The following is a 17,900-nucleotide window of genomic DNA, read 5'->3' as shown; positions in this document are numbered from 1 at the left end:
AAAATGGTTCAGGTAAGGACTGCATGCTCCCACCATGATATAGAAGAACAAGCTTTTAATCCACCCAGCCACAGCAAAGGAAGGAGTTGAAAAGAGCAGAAGCTGAAAAGGATGCATCCAGCCCTCTCTCACAAGTAAGCAATGGTGTGTCAACAAGCAGTGACAGCATACCATCACTCCCCAGTAGGAGAAGGCTAGACATGCCATCCTTCAGTGCTTCAGTTACCAGCACCACAGAACTCTATTCCTCAGTGCAGCTGGCTAGATTTTAAGGTGAGTTTAGGGCAGAGGTGGGGAACCTACAGCCCTCCAGGTTCTGACGAACTCCCATTCCCATCATGCCTCACCATCAGCCAAGCTGAAGGAAGTTTTAGCCAGGCTTATCAGGGCTTGGTGATAGCTCCTCCCCTTATGAGGATACTAAAACTTTCTACAGCTTGGCTGGTGGTAAGGCATGATGGGAATGGGAGTTTGTCAGAACCTGAAGGGCCATAGGTTTTCTACCCCTGGCTTACGGAGTCAGATCATGAGCCAGAATGTAGCTATGACATAATAACTATGGCCTGTTACAGACAGCCAAAATAAAGCTGTTTCGAGTCACAGTGGAGGTATGGTGTTTCAATGATGCATGTGTCCTAAGAGTCCAGAAGCCGCACCAAAGCCATGCTCCAGTCCTTAGGGCTGGAACGTGGCTTTGGTGCAACTTCTGGACTCTTAGGACACATGCATCATTGAAACACCATACCTCCACTGTGACTCAAAGCAGCTTTATTTTGGCTGTCTGTAACAGGTCTATGTGTCTCAGGTAGGAGTTTCATCTAGGTTTATAAAATAACATATGGTGTATTTGTGTACCAAGAAAGATTGTGTACCACAATCTCCCTCATCTTTTATTATACTAGAATCTAGGGTTGCCATTCAATTAATTAGCAGTAAACTAAAGACAGATAAAACAAAGTTCTTCTCCAGGTTTCTGATATTATCTGTTGGAAATGTAGAAGATAAATAAAAAGAAATAAGCTGTGGAATACTTCCTCCGCTCCCCCACTTCCTGAAGAGGAAATGTTATCAACAACCCTTAACTTTGTTATACTGGCATTAATATTTAACATGAGGTTAAAAACAAAATTTAGCAAATATCTCAGACATAACTATAAGACAGCTAAGCAGTAAGAAAGACTATATGTGTCACTAGTGAGTTAATGACTGAAGTGATATCCCAATTCATGCTAGCCCTCTTATTGAATTCAACACTGACGTGCCGATAGGAAAGGGTGGACACACTTGATACACGGCCTCTTATATAATACCAAATACTGCAGGATGATGTGACTGGGCTGCCAGGTATAACAGTACAAGTTGATCCAACTGGCACATTTCTGTTCTCCCCTCATATTGTATGAGAGCTACTATGTCTGCATTGATAATACACTTAACTGGAATTATATACAGGTGGTCCTTCTCTTACGTGGGGGATCCGTTCTGGAACTACCCCCCCCCCCGCGTAAAAGAAAAACGCATAAGCTTGAGCCCAACTGGAAGTAATGGGGCTCGTGCCCACCGCATGGTGCCATGTGGCACCGTGTGTCTGCCACAGTTGCACGCCCCATTACTTCTTCCAGGGCGCGCGAGGCTTATTTCTAGTGAGGCTTCCAGCGTATGATGCTGGCACACTGTACCACCAATGAACAGAGAGGTCTGGTATCTATCCTGGAGTAAGACAATTAGGCACTATATCAGCATAAGTATTTGTTCCTTATATGTCACACACCTGATTGGTAAGAGGCTGTTGAATCTGGTCAGCATATGATAAGGCAGAAACCTGTTGGTCATTTATATTCTGCGGCCGACGATCACTGTATTGCTGGTGTGAATGGGACATCTGTCCAGCCATCTGAAGGCCAGCGGCATGGAATGAAAATGACGGTGCAAGCCGAACAGATGAAGGTTTGCATGCTGAAGTCTCTCCTCCTAGAAACAAAAGCATGAGAGTTAATAAAAACTTCTACTAAGTTGTGAGGAAACTATATGCCTCAGTACATGTGCATGTACATGGCTCCCAGACAGCTAAAATTAAGAGTATCTTTATGTCCATATATATGTTTTTATTATTTTCAGTGATAGCAGAGGAGATATAATGTAAACATACATTCACCTTTTTCCTCACTATACATTCCAGGTTTAATATCATTTGGAGTCTTTCCCATACAGTATGAACTAGTTCCATCACTGTTGCACTGCCTTCATACCAAAATTCCCATAAAGCTCAACAGAGAGCTCATGCTCTCTGGTCCTGTTCAGTCATAAAAATTCCAGTCTGAAAAAAAAAGCCATGATTTCTAAGCCCAGAATTAAACCAAATGCTTGCACACTACTACCCCTTTGCTGTTACCTCTGAGCATTCATCTTAAGAAAAAGCCGTCACCACAGTCCTGAACAGATTGCCGGGAAGGGGTGCTTTTACCGTGCTCCTTTTTATAGCAGCTTCAGACTGCCTTAGGCAATCCCAGAGCGGCTTCCAGCCAATATGGGGGTGGGGGTGGGGGTGGGTGTCAGAGCACCCAGAAGCCGCTCTTTTTTGCCCATGTATTTTGGGCTGTAGTTTCTTAAACCAAGTTTTCCTCATTCTAATATCATGGGAAACTAGAATTTAAGAAAATATTATTGGAATCCCATAGATAGTTACATGTGAATAAGTCTAACCAAACTATATGGGCTTGTGTCTGAGTTGGAATACAAACTGTAAGAATGGCAATACAGTTGATCAACCACAATAATAGACAGAGAAACAGAGATCCTATAATAATTTGCTAAAGTTAGGCACGTGTTGCAATGAGTATCATAATAAAAGTGATATTCTTTTCTATGTGAAAAAGAATAAAAACATATCTTCTAAGATTAAACCCATCATTCGAGGCTTCTGTCTTAGAATTAAAAAGAAAAACTGTTACTCTCCATACAAGACATTTATTTTCATATTCTACAAACAGTCTAGAAGTGACTATGCTTTATTCCAGATGAATTGCCTGACCTTTTAGAAAGTGTTTAGATATTCAAACCAGATATTCCCCAGACTCCCATGGTATCTTTTAACAACTAAAATGACTTGACAGATTACTTAGTGTAGAAAGGAATGTTGGGTTTGACCTGTGACACATCCATCTTCAGCAGCAGGGGAGAGGACATCCAGATATGAGGTTGCTCCTCCCACTTGCTCTGATAGGCAGGGACTAAACCAACCTTCTTTAGAAGCTCTAATAAAGACTTGGTTGTAGCCTTCAGAACTTTAGGGTAGCTGGAGAGAGTCACCATTTAAAATACTGACTGACTGACCTGGAAACAGGAATATGTTAGTGTTGGGAGAATGAGATCCAAGACTGGTGAGGGAGCAGAAGCCACTGGAGCTCCCTGGCAAGGAGTGCAGGTTAGACCTCTGACTACATCAGGGTCCCTCTACACAAGAAGGAATTTTACCCATTCTGAGATTTATAGTTTTGTGAGAGGTTTAGCCATCTCTGTCACAGAGCTTTGGTGCCACAATGAGCTACAGTTCCAGAATTCCATAGCACTTAGCCATGGCAGTTAAACTGGTGTCAAACAGAATTATTCCTGCAGTGCGGATGCAGCCTAAGAGGGGAGATGGTTTACCTATACCTTACAGCAAAAGCAGGAACAAAACTGGGTAACTTCGGTAGGGCAGCTCGCGCTGCTGGACACCCAATAGAAAGCTTGGTTTGTCCCTGCCTATCAGACTGAGTGAGCGGATCAACACCACATCAGGATCCTACTCCTGCAGGAAAAACCCAAAACCTATTGCCCTCTTCACCCAAAATACTTTTAGCTATAAAGTGATCACCACTCTCATTTCAGATAAGTGCACGAAGAAAAATTATTTTGCTGCAGGTACATATATAGCTGAGGCTCTAGCATGTACAGATGTAAAAAGTCTACTAATTTATTAGAAACAAGGAACAGTAGCCAACCCTGTCACTATACTAGTGCAGATGATACTTTGCTTGTGGTTCTCTAGTTCCACATCATCTGAAGGTGGCCAGAATCCAATAAAGTTTATAGGTCTGTAGTTAGCTGTAGAACCTGTTGAACAATCAATTTCAAAAGCAGCTGTGCCTAGGAATACAAGATCAAACGTGCTATCACTTGTGGAAGAGAAAAATCAATATAGCTCCACTTGTACAATGCCCCTTCAACATTATGCTGGATTTAAGCCCACACTTAAATGTCTTGTTCTATGGACAAGACAATAGTATTTTAATGATATGAAATTACAATCATCATTATAAACAACCCCCTTTTCAACTAGGAATATTGCCATATGAAAGATATACACAAAACTCTCACGAGTCTGGTTACCATAATTAAGAAAAGTTACAGTTTATGTGAGAGATATATTAATATCAAGTAAACAGAAAAAGAGACACATAGGTCAAACAACATATCACAGAAGCAGCATGTGTTTTGGTACCTCCTTCAACTATGTTAAAGCACCACTTCCAACTTGAAAAGATACTTGAAATTATTAAGTACCTAAAATGAGCTTTGGCCAATAATGATAAATTTGTCTTCTCAAGAATCTTAAAGCCCACTTACTAACATGACAATGGGCTCCAAAATTTCTTCCTTAACATTCTCAGTTAAATATGGTGCTAACAAAACTGTAGAAGAATGGGTGGAGGGAGACACATATGGAATGAACCAGCTCAAGAATATTCTGGCAATTAGCACTGTGTGTGGCAATTAAATCTTTCACATGATTAAAGAAAAACTTGATCTAAACTCATTTAAATCTGGTTTCAGGATTAGTTTTGGCACTGAAGTCAGTGCCAAAGTCAGTCTGGTGGATAGCCTCTGTCCAGAAAAAAATGGGGAATGAGACCCTGTTGACCTCTTGATAGTTTACTAGACTGGTTCTACAGGTTACATGCACCAGACATATTGATAAAATGTTCCCATTTCTACCTAGTGAATCAGTTTCAAAACATGACACTGAGGGATTTATGCTGAAGCCCATGGCAATTATACCATGTATCCAGAAGACATCTGTCTGATCTCTCTTGTTTTTTAACATTTTCATGAACTCAATAATTAAGGAAATTGTTATAACTAGGAAATTCAGAATGGTGTCTGCAGTAAATCACTGTCTGGATTCAGTAATGTGGTGGGAACCTTGATAGCCTTTAGGGCTGAAGGGCAGGGTATAAATACCATAAATAAAATAAAATAAACAAATAAACAAAGGTGAATAAACTGACAATAAATCCCAACAAGGAGACGGACTTGTGTATAAGTGCTGTATATACTCATGTAGAAGACTAGAAATTTTAATTAAAAAATTGCCCCCCCCAAAAAAATAATAATCTACTTATTCAGAGGTCAATACTCTGAACTTCACTTCAACTCTTATCAAAGGAGAAACCATCCCCTTCTCTGAGTAGAGTGGCAAAAGGCACCATCGTAGTCCATCCTGGATGCACCTAAAGGAAGCACTAGCCTTTAGGGTGAGCATAAAGAGTTATGCCTGCTTGAATTTTGAAGTTCTTTGGCATCATTTTCCTTTGCTTCATCCTTTACATCCTTTGTTACATACTCCTAAGTTTTAGCCTTGACTTACCCACAGGTCAAATCAAAATCTTTAATTTTGCCCTCCAAACCTGCCCTCGACTTATACATGACTTTGATTAACAGTTGAGTATATACAGTAGTTCTCATGTCTGCAAACTGGGTATACAGCCCACTCAAACAGGGTGACAGTTCCCCAGAAAGAGCAGGCATGTAGCTTGTGTATTTTTATGACTCTTTTCACCCAAGTTCAACTGGTCTTCATATCCATGAATGCTTTTTATCAGATCTTTCGGTTATGCCTTAATCAAGTGGATATGTATTATACCACTTCTATGATATCTGCACTGGCTGCCAAATCACTTCTAAGGCCATTGCAAAGTACTGGCACTTATATCTAAATTTGTTAACTGCCTGAACACCACTCTATATGCAGGAATACTTCTCCTTGTACCAGCTCATCCATGCTTTAAGATACATACAGGCATATCTCAGTTAGCAAAGCCTTTGACAAAGAAACTCCTTATTACAAGTATTTTTACACCTTCTCAGCCTCTCTTTGACCTTTGTCCTGCTGGAGGTTTTTTCCCCAGCAACACTGACATTGGGAGGAGGAGGAGGAGGAGGAGGAGGAGGAGGAGGAGGATGACTAAAGAAACACAGACCTTTGGTGCCAGGTTGCATTAATGTGGCTACAATAACCAATGCAATAAAGTTTGATCTGGGGAAGTGGGGAAAGAGCTACATTCTGTGCTAGATGATCCTTGGTTGCATGAGAAAAACGACCTGCTCTCTCGATCCTTCCCCATTGTGGCTGGCTGTCCGGGGGGGGGGGGGGGGGAATAATCAAGATGCTTATATGTTATACAGTATAATAAATTCATCCTTCAGAGAAGGTTATATACCATCCTGTTTGAAAGAAGCGGTGGTCAAACCACTTCGGAAAAGACCTTCCCTTGACCCCCTGGACAAAAATAATTATAGTCCAGTTTCATTCTTACCATTTTTAAGCAAGGTAATTGAGAAAGCAGTCTCTCATCAACTCCAAGTGGTCTTGGAAGAAGCAGATTTTCTTGATCCATTTCAAACCAGGTTTAGGACAGGATTTGGAGTTGAGACTGTCATGGTCGCCTTAGTCGATTATCTCCGTCTGGGAATGGACAGGGGAAGTGTGACCCTGTTAGTGCTCTTGGACCTCTCAACGGCCTTCGATACCATTGACCATGGTATCCTTCTGGAATGCCTGAGATAGTTAGGTATCGGGGGCACTGTGTTGCAGTGGTTCTGCTCCTACCTCTTGGGAAGGTTCCAGATGGTGATTCTTTGGGACTATTATTCAAGCAAGAGGGAACTCAAATCAGGTGTCCCTCAAGGAGCAATTCTGTCCCCAGTGCTGCTTAACATTTACATGAAGCTGCTGGGTGACATCATCCGGAGACATGAGGCGGGGTGTTATCAGCATGCTGATGACATCCAAATATATTTCTCTATGTCTCAGACTGATGCAGCAACTAAGGATAGTGTCTCTCCACTCAATAAATATCTTAAGGTGGTAATGGTCTGGATGAGAGAAAACCGACTAAAGTTGAATCCAGATAAGATGGAGGTACTTGCTACAGGAACCCCGAAACTGGGTATGGAGATATGGTCACCAGTCCTAGACGGGGTCACACTTCTCCTAAAGGACTGTGTTCATAGTTTGGGAGTGCTCCTGGACTCATCCCTTCAGTTGACAGCTCAGATACAACAACTATGACCCTACCTGGCACTGGGTGACCTAGAAACAGTAGTACATGCTCTGGTAACCTTTCGATTGGACTTCTGCAACGCGATCTACATGGGGCTACCCTTGTACCTAACTTGGAAACTTCAGTTAATCCAGAGGACCTTCTCATCAGTCGCTCCTAAACTTTGAAATGACCTACCACAGGAGATCCATCACAGCCTTTAAAAAAAAGCCATCGAGACGGATCTCTTCCGACGGGCATTCCCAGACTAATGCATGGGCCCTCTCCACTGTGACACAACTATGCCTTCTTTGATTCTCCCTTAAACCGCCTCATTGTAATGGGGATGAAATTTTATTGTAATTTTTATTGCAATTTTAATTACTGATTTTTATGCTGTTGGATTTTAAATTGTGGATTAGGGATTGTGTTATTATTTTACTATGTTTTATTTTGATTGTAACCCACCCCGATCCTCCAGGGAGAGGCAGGCTATAAATATTATTATTATTATTATTATTACTACTACTACTACTACTACTACTACTGTAGCTTTCTATGCCTGCCCACAACAAGCAAGGAAAACCACAGCTGCATCCAAATTCCTTACTCAGCATGTATGGTTAGAAAAACAAGAGAGAAAGAGAAAGGAGAAAACCAGATTCCCTTGACACACCAGTTCCCCCAAGTATGTTTTTAAAAGCACAAATCTATAAATTTGGCTACCAAAATGAAAATGATAACAAAAATGGAGGCTGGCAAAAAAACAAACAAAAACAAAACAAAACAAAACAACACTAACCAAACTTTTTTTTAAGAAATGCTTTTTTGAAGAACTGTTCAAGTTGCCTCTGGAAATAGTCAAAATATTTCTATTTCCTTATGCAAAGTTTACTTATGCAAAGATCTGGTTGGTCCATGTCATATTTGTGCACTATCAATTTTGAATAAAAGGTTTTCTGAAGCATGTTTAACTGTTTTTTTCCATGTTATTTCTGCCTCTGATACCTAATTTTCTGTTAAAGGAGAAATACTCAGGAACACATCTATTTAATTAACCAAGACAAAACTGTCATCAGGGGAGGCACTTCTTTAAGTTCCATTGGTATATGTGTAGTGTCCTAGTTGTGAATCATGTCCCCTAAGGAGATGAAGTAGGAGCTGATATTGTCTTTGGCACTAGATTAAAACTATTGCCCGGGTATTTTAAACAGAGTTATTATGCTAGCCAACATGAACTAATTTATCTGGGGTTTTTTTAATCTGTTTCCTGCCTTTGAATTACATTTTAGGTATTGCCCTGGTACATAAGATGAAAGGCAATATAAAGATGTTTTACAATGAATATATACTCATCCCTCCATATTTACGGCTTTGATATTTGTGGATTTGATTATTCACGGATTTAATTAATATGTACTCTCTAGGAATATCTATGTCCTCCAGTGCAACTCTATAGTCAACTTTAAAAACTGTACTGAAAGACCTAGAAATTCCTAAAGAGAATATTCTACTAGGCATTTGTAGCTCCTCCAGCGCAGTTCTGTGGTCAGTGTCTGTCGGGCAGTGACCACAGAGTTGCACAGGAGGACCTAGAGATTCCTAGAGAGGTGTCCTGTCAGGTAAAAACATGGTTTTTTGTTATTTGGAGTTTTTCCATATTCAGGGGGGTCTTGTGCCCCTAACCCTACTGAATATTGAGTGACAAGTGTACAACTACACTTCTCCCTCCACATTTGCTGGGGATAGGGGCACATGACACCCATGAAAGGTAAAAAACTGCAAATAAATAATCAGTACTTTTTTAACCTGAGAGAACACCTCTCTAGGAATTTCTAGGTCCTCCAGCAGAACTCTGTGATCAACATATGCCAGAATTTGACCACAAAATCATGTTGTAGGACTTACAAATGCCTAGAGAAGTGTTTTCTCTAGGAATCTTTAGGTCCTCTAGTGCAGCTCTATGGTCATCTTCCAGTAGAATTTCTCTGGAGGTCCTAGAGATTCCTAGAGAGGTAGCATATTAATCAAATCTGTAAATAATCAAATCTGCAAAAGTCAAAGCCATTAATGTGGAGGGACGAGTGTGACACAAATTCTCAGTCCCACCTCCATGTTCTTAGCTAGGACAATGCCTATTTAAGCAATTTAAAGCTTTTTTTTAATGGAATCCCATACAATTCACAACATATGTGAAGCAACAGTAATAACTATAACTAATCAGAATTAAGATGAAAAGGAAGCATAATAGTGGTCATGGATATATGACTGGATAACAAAAAAAAGCACACTGCTTGTTACGAAAGCAGGGGATTGTTTAAATGATGTTTAAAAGCCTGGGGAAAAATATTTGCCTTATGTTGGAAAAAGATTAACATGGGACACCTGGAAAGCCTTTCTAGAAAAAGCAGCCCTATACCATAGGCTAAAAATGTTCTTACAGACAAGCACAGTCCTATTCATATGGACTATGAAATAAACCTCCCACAATGTCACACTATTGTATCTACCAGTACTGGATCTAAAAAGTCTCCAAAAAGCTTAGTGCCTAGGAAAGGCACAAAGATTACTACATGTTGCTTGAATCTAGTGTCTATATTCTAGTTTTACAGCGATATCTGTCATCCCACTGCCACGGCTGCCTGAGTCCTGGCACTGAATTGAATCACATCCAGACTCACATCTGCTGCAAAGACAGAAACCTTCAGAAGCTTATTGACTTGCCTTAATCTTAATTTAATAATCTGGCAATTCCTTTAGAATTTCTTTGGTCTAGAGAAGGGATACTGTAGTCATTACTGAAAACAACAGTATCAGAAGCAAGGAGGAGGTTTAATGGGCTTTCTAAAGGGCTACATCTGCATTTCTATCCTCTGTGACCCTGAATGTATCCTCACCATCCTTGGCATAAACAGAGAATGAAGGCAGTGCTGCCACTGGTCCCATCAACCAAGGACACTTTTAATTTGAACGTCACATTCTTAGGCAAGTTGTAAAACTTTTTAACAAATCTAGGATTTGGCCTGTTGGTGGCAGGCTTGCTCTGTTCCTCTCTCTAACATGGAGTCTGCTGGGAAAGGAATGTCTAAAGAGGAAGCATTCATCAGCTTTTGGAAAGCACTCCTCACTCTCAGGTCTGGATCCTGAGGCTGGGAAGCTTCAGTAAGCAGCCTGGGGCCTAAGGTTTTAACTGCAATACTGAGTAGGATGAAAATAAAGTCCTTTAGCTGAAACAGCTTGATGGATGGGGTTTCCTCATCTTCCTCAGAAAGCTTCCTAATCTTCCTCAGAAAAAAGTTCCCCCTCCTCTGTATCACAGCAAGATTGGTATCCTCCTTACAACCCCTTTGTGGGAACGCCCTTCCTCATATGCTTCATGCTGGGAAATGAAATGCCTGGTTCTTCTGTTTCTTAGGCTTTGATGAGTTAGGTTTCCCTGTCCTTGGACTCAAAGAGGTCTGTCTCCACGGAGTTGCCTTCTGACCTGGACATGGAAGTTTCCATGCCCTTTCAACATGGCTGCTGTAAACTTTGACAAGAAGCCCCTGCTATGACCAAGATGGTGCCCACATGCCACCTGATGAACCTCTGGCAAGGTGGTAGTGATGGTAAAGCATAGGGAGAGGGAAATGGAAGGACTCCCCACCTGATCCTGTCCTACCACCACTCAGCAAGGCCAGTTGACCTGGTACTGGTGCTGTTGGAGTATGTTTCTGTAGGATCTACTTTTGCTGCCAAGAGTGTGGCTGCTGAAACCAGGGGGGTTCCCTGGCCACTAGCTCCCTAAACCATGTGTGTGTGTGGGGGGGGGGGTGATTATTCTTTTTTACATCTGGAGACTAGTCAAGGGCCTTGCTATGCACAGTCTCCTTCACTGAGGCTCCTGCTTCCACCCATGGCCCATTTTGTACTAGGTGCTGGTGTCATGTTTGGACACAACATGGAGGAATCTTCCCCCAGTCTGACTCCACCCTGACTTCCCCACCCCCATCCCACCCCCAATGAAAGTGGATGGAGAGGGTTTTGAGGTGTTGTTGCATCTCTGGAGCAACTGAGGCTTACCTCCTCACTCTGGACTAGTCTAGACTAGCCTGCCACAGACACAGTGTTCCAGCATTTGTGGGGGGGGGAGTTAGAGGGGGGGAAAGAGAAAGATAGTGAAGGTTTGGGATAGAAAACAAAGGTAAAGAGTGTTTTATTTTTAAGGCAAAATGAAGGCGGAGGGAGAGATGAAGTAGAATAAAGATGAGATATGTCCTATCAGAGCTAAAGGCAGAAACTTGACTTGGCTGTACAGCGGATTGTTCCCCACAGTAGGCACTCTCAGAAAAGGCTTATACATTGCTGTTGGAGTGAATGGGAAGAGCAACCCACATAAAAATATTCCTCCTTTCACTACTGGGAAAGATAGTGTTGGCGCACATCTGTTTGGATGCTTAAGGCAAGTGAACAAAAGTTTTACTGCTCATGTTCTGGACCTTAACCTATCCAAAGTTCTCCCATCCTTCCTAGCATATCTGCACTAGTTGCAGGATAGACTATAATGTAAAAAGTTATATTCCAGAACAGTAATACACTTCCCATTAGAGAAAAGAAAAAAATATATTTTATTTCTTTAGATGTTATTTGGAATGAGTGCAGCTTCTTTTCAAATCCTGCAAACAAAAGAAGGAAAACTTTTCTTCTAAAGTAGTAATAGGGAGTGCAGAGTCCTAAAACCTGAGCATAACAGAAATCAATTTTTAACACTACACCTATCCTCACTGATGGCAGAAAAGCTGAACAACCACTATGAAATGACGCAACATTTCTTAGTTAATCTCAAAGGTGCTACAGGAGTGTGCCATCTGTGAATTAACACTATTGGATCACGCATATGTATAGAGTTTTGGTTTGAATAGCAGAGCTGAGTAACTTGGCCAGGTATCCTTCCCTTGCCTACGCAATGATTCCCAAAATGGGCAGTACACTCCTCCTGGGGGTGGTGAAAGGATCCAGGGGGGGGGCGATGAGGGGCAAAGGGGGTAGCAGAGGGGCTTTCAGTCAAAGTATTGGTAGTACTGGTGTACAAGAAATATAAAGGGAGCCAGTGGCCTTTAGGACCATGGTGGGAATGAGGGTTGCAAGGAACTTTTCAGGTTCCCTTAAAACCACCTCACAGCCACACGGGTTTTGTTTGGAGCTGTCTCCCACTCTTCACCTCTCCACATGGGCTCACTCCTTTAGCCCCATCATTTGCTAGGAGTGGGGGTTGGGAAATTAGTAGTACTGGCAGTTGGGAAGAAATGGATGCAAAAAGAAATTTCCAAATTTGGGACCCTGCTTAAGATTTGTGAGGACTTGCCTGGCAATTCAGAGTTGCACTGCAGTTTCTACTTTCTTTCATTGAACAGGATGAGATAAGAGGTAGCTGAAAAAACAATATTTGGAGGGGGGAGGGAGAGACACCTGAAGCTGTGCATGGCAGTCATGCCTCTGAGGGAGGAGTATCTGGGGTCAATTGTTGGGAAAGATTCCTTTGCCTTGGAGCAAGTCCAGTAGTTAAAATCTCTCCCTTTCCCTGTCCTCGCCAGTCTCCAATCCACAGCATCTGGCCTCTATAAAACCCTATAAACACACACACCTGCTGCACCAATGAAGAAGGACTGAGAGTCCTTCCTTGCCAAGGAGAAGCATCTCCCTTTGCACTTGGTCACTTTGGGAGCTGCAATTGAGCAGCTGGCAAGTGGTTTCTTGCCTGAATTGGTCTTTGCTGCAAGGCAGTAGCGTCACTAGGATTGGTGTCACCTGGTGCGATAACTCATGGTGTCAATCCCCACTGACCTCCACCCCTACCGGACCCAAAAGAATAATTAGTAATACTTTTTGTACTAATATTACACCTTAATAATTCTGTGTATCTCTCAATGTAATGGCAATAGTTGTGACCTAAACAATGTCTTTGTCATCCTAATTCCTGAAGCTGGAGGCTACTCTTTCTCATTCACACAAGAGACTCTAGTTTCATGAGTGGAATGCAGGAAGAATCCAAGTATTATTCCTCTTCTTAACTCCCAAAGCAGGAGTCTGTTGTGTCAATGAGAGACAGTAATCTTAATCTCAGGAAGCAGGAAGCAGAACTGACAAAACAGCCTTCTACTTCAGGAGTCAAGAAGATGAAGAATCCCTGGATTCCTTCTGCATTCCACTCCTGAAGCTGAAGGCTCTTGTGTGACTGGCAGACAACAGAATTCCTCAGACTCATCTGCTCCCTGTTCTCCTGTCTGCTTCTCCCTCTCTCATGGATGGAGCCAGGACATACCAGGAAGATGAAGGAACCCAGAAAATTCTACCATGTCTCCTCCTCCTCTTCCAGAGGGTTTTCAAGTTCAGTGGGTGGAGGAAGGAGAGGCCTCATTTGCCCTACTATCTGGTCATACCTTCTCTTCTGTTGAGCTCCTTGTATCTTACAAGGTTAAGTTAATGGTACACCTGGATTCTTCCAGAAGGCAGACATTTAGGGAGCAACCCTGATGTTATTAGGGTGGCTTTTGGGTGTCACCCACTACTCCTCAGTTCTACAGTCTACCACATGCAGGAAAGACAGACCTGTGAAACAGAGGAGGAAGGAAAATTGTGTAAAGGACCATAGGTACAGGTAAGGTGCCTGTTCTTTTTCATGTTCTCTCTGCTTCACACAAACAAGTGATTAGCATGCTTACTTACTAGAGGTGAGGCAATTCAAGCAAGGGCAAAAACCAGTGCAGCTTGACCAAACTCTCTAAACACTTTTGATCAATTATCCAGTCTGTAATACTTGTCTCCTATCAAGAGAATGCTTCATATCAAGAGAATGTAAAGCAATCTCTAACAGTCTTCTGAGAGGTGAGAAGAATAATATGTTGAGATAAGTGAAACTTGGAGACAACTTTTGACAAAAAAAGAGACATATGGACATGATATCACTTTATCAGAATGAAAAACAATATAAAGTCAGCTGTATTTCCGGCAGCTTAGCCTTCTGTGTAAGGTTAAAGCTGCCTAGAGTTGTATACAGAAAATATCACATGAAGAGCAGTGTTTCACAAAGAGTGAAGATAGGCAGAAGGAATATCAACAATCTAAGATCCACAGACGACACCATAATACTAGCAGAAAACTTCAAAGACCTGGAACAACTACTAAGAAAGACCAAGGAAGAAAGTGCAAAGGCAGGCCTACTGTTGAACATAAAGAAAACAAAAATAATGACAACAGAGAATCTAGAAAAATTCAATCTAGACAATGAAGAAATAGAAGTAGTAAAAGAGTTCTCATATCTGTGATCAAACATTGATAGAAACGGGGACTGCATCGGGAAATCAGAAGAAGAAGAAGAAGATTAAGAATGGAGAAGGCAGCTATAAAAGAACTGGAAAAGATTCTAAAATTAAAAAATATACAACTGAACACAAAAGTTAGAATTGTACAAGCCATTGTTTTCCCTATTACCATGTATGGATGTGAGAGCTGGACAATTAAGAAAGGAAGAAAACCAATTCGCTTGAGATTTGGGCTGGCAAAGAGTGCTGAGGATCCTGTGGACAGCCAAAAAGACAAACAAATGGGTCCTAGAGCAGATCAAGCCAGAAATCTCCCCAGAAGTCAAGATGACAAAACTGAATCTGTCATACTTCAGAAACATCATGGGAAGGCACAACTCATTGGTAAAAACAATAACACTAAGAAAGGTGGAGGGAAGCAGAAAGAGATGAAGGTTGCATATTAGATGGATGGACTCTATTAGGCATGTCATGGGTATGAGTTTGCAGGAACTAAGCAGAGCAGAAGAAGACAGGGAGTCTTGAAGATGTTTCATCCACAGGTTCTCCATGGGTAAAAACCGACTCGAGGGCAGTTCACAAAAACCTTCTGAAACACTGGATTTGCCAACATGAGCTAGAGGTTGGTGGTGTGGGTTTTCTGGCAAAGAAAAATTGGAAATTTTTCCAACACTCTAAATAATGTTAGGATTTAGCAGATTAGGTTTAAATATTAACTTTAAACACATTCAAAGCTTTATGTGGAATGTGGAAATTATTTTATTGGAATATTTGTACTAATGTAAAGAATATAGCACATACAGTTGTCCCTTCATATCTGCGGGGGATCTGTTCCAGGGACACACACACACACAAACACACACACTATGGATAACAAAAACCATGGGATCTCAAGTCCTGTTGTTTACTGTAGCAGGGCTTGCTATCACGGAAGCTGAAATCCGTGGGTGGCAAGCCCATGGATAACAAGATCCCACTGCACATGATAAATTTAACATAAAATGATTACACCTGAAAGGATTCTTTTTTAAAGGGTCAACTACCAGAGCCTGTCTGATCTTGGAAGCTAAGCAGGGTCAACCCTGGTTAGTATTTGAATGACAGGCCACCAATGAATACCGGGTGCTGCAGGCTATATTTCATAAGACAGAACTAGCAAAACCACCTCAGAGTATTCCTTGCCTAAGAAAATCCTATGAAACCCATGAGGTCATCATAAGTCAATAGGTGACTTGAAGGTACATAAACACAGAGACACTAATAATTGATATTAGTACCTTCAGTTTCACTCACTTTCTCTCTGCACTATTGGTTCCATTTCTAGCTGAGAAAACACTGATTCAGTACAACTAGTTGAACATAATAATAATAATAATAATAATAATAATAATAATAATAGGTTTTATTTATATACCGCCCAATCACTGGGAATCCGAGCAGTTTACAATAGAGGGGATAACAGACAGTTCCCTGCCCACAGGCTTACAATCTAAAAGACACGACACAAAAGGAGAAGGGAATGGTATGGGGGGGAGGGAATCAGGTCCAGCATTCTTCTCTCCCTCTGAGGCCTGGACCAAGGCAGATGGACCAGAGGGAGGGCTCTTCTTCTTCAGGCTAGCCCCTGATGGAACTGGGCCAGCCTACTCTCTCCCTCATTAAATGGAATATATGTGTCTGTAGGCACAGGAAACTTACCACACTTCATCTTGACTAATTGTATTTATGACTGAATGAAAAGCAAAAGATTTTTATGAAATAGAAACAAATGTAGCAGTATGCAAATCTGTTACTCTATTCCTCCGAGTACAAAGGTTTGTCAATGTCTTCTTATAAGAACAATTGGAACTTCATATCCTATATTTAGTTCATCTAACACAGCTGTTCTTAAACTTTGGGCCTCTCAGTGTTTTGGACTTCAGCTCCCAGAAATCCTGACTATTGGCTGATCTGGTTGGGGCTTCTGGGAGTGGAAGTCCAAAACATCTGGAAGACCAAAGTTTGAGAATCACTGATCTAACATGATTGATTGCAGTATGATAGGCCAGAAAAATCCATGGATCCACTATCATGATGAAAAATTTCAGCAGAAAAATATATCACCAAAAAATTAACTACAGTATTCTAGAAAAATGCCCACCCATCCACCAAAGACCTCTGAAAGACAGTCCACCACTCTCCAAGGCAGGTTATTCTACTGCTGAATAGCTCTTACTGTTTAAAAAAGTTCTTCTTAATGTTTAGGTGGAATCTCTTTTCTTATCATTTGAATCTATTGGTTTGGGCTTTGGAGCAGCAGGAAACAAGCTTGCTTAATCTTCTACATAACATCGGTTAAGATATCTAAAGATAGCTTCTTGTCATCTATCAGTCTTCTCTTCTCCAAGCTAAATGGGCACAGTATCCTGAATCATTCCTTAAAAGGCTTCGTTTCCAGGCCTTTGATTGTCTTGGTCCCCTTCCACTGAATACAATCTTGCTTATTAATATCCTTCTTGAACTGAGGAGCCTAGAACTGGTCAAAGTATTCCAGGTGATATTTGACCAAAGTAGAATAGAGTGGCAATACTACTTCCCTTGATCTACACTAGACCCCTGTTGATCAGTCTAGAACTGCATTGGCATTTTTGGCTACCACATCACACTGCTGATTCATGTGTAGCTTATGATCTTTTAAGACCTCTAGATTCTTTTCACGTGTACTACTTTCAAGCCAGGTGTCTAACTATGATTCACTTGTGCATTTATTTATTTAGGTATTTATACCACGCCCTTCAGCCCTAATGGCTCTCATTTATTTTTCTTGCATAGATGTAGTACCTCAGGTTTATTCCTGCTGAAATTCATTTTGTTAGCTTCGGCCAAATTTTCCAATCTATCAAGGTTATTTTGAATTCTGATCCTGTCATCTACAATATTAGCTATCTTCTCTAATTTGGTGTCATCTGCAAATTTCATAAATATGCCTTTTATTCCAACATCTAAAGAGATTATGACCCCAGCCCCTTTTGCGCTGTAATCCTGCAAACCAAAATAAATTGGCAAAATATTGGTTTTGGAGCAGGTAACACTGCACTTCTATTTGTGTGACTGGGGGTGCTGCCAGCATCGCAGTCCCTTCCCATCCTCTCCCTTAACCCCTCCCTTCCTTGTGCCTTACCCAACATGCCTTTAGGTTTTTAAAAAGAAATTCAACAATTTTTGTGCAATTTCAGAGCTCTATAGCCCCAACTTAGCCTTTTAAAAACTTTTTTAAAAAAAAATTTGAGGCTTCAGAGCTCCAAAATTGCAGAAA

The 17,900-nt window shown here is 41.3% G+C and overlaps 1 protein-coding gene across 1 annotated transcript in view; it reads right to left on the bottom strand.

Moving 5' to 3' along the window:
• DYRK1A (dual specificity tyrosine phosphorylation regulated kinase 1A) overlaps positions 1-17,900 on the bottom strand; it is a 103,469-nt gene that overhangs the window by 20,969 nt on the left and 64,600 nt on the right. Inside the window, exon 2 of the mRNA XM_042458226.1 lies at positions 1,772-1,971. Coding sequence (XP_042314160.1) covers positions 1,772-1,971 — 200 coding nt within the window. The remainder of the gene's footprint in view (positions 1-1,771; positions 1,972-17,900) is intronic.

Source organism: Sceloporus undulatus, chromosome 3, assembly GCF_019175285.1.
Source record: "Sceloporus undulatus isolate JIND9_A2432 ecotype Alabama chromosome 3, SceUnd_v1.1, whole genome shotgun sequence".
Lineage (NCBI taxonomy): Eukaryota > Metazoa > Chordata > Lepidosauria > Squamata > Phrynosomatidae > Sceloporus > Sceloporus undulatus.
Note: the sequence above shows the minus strand (reverse complement) of the source record. Positions and strands in the feature narration are given on the sequence as shown.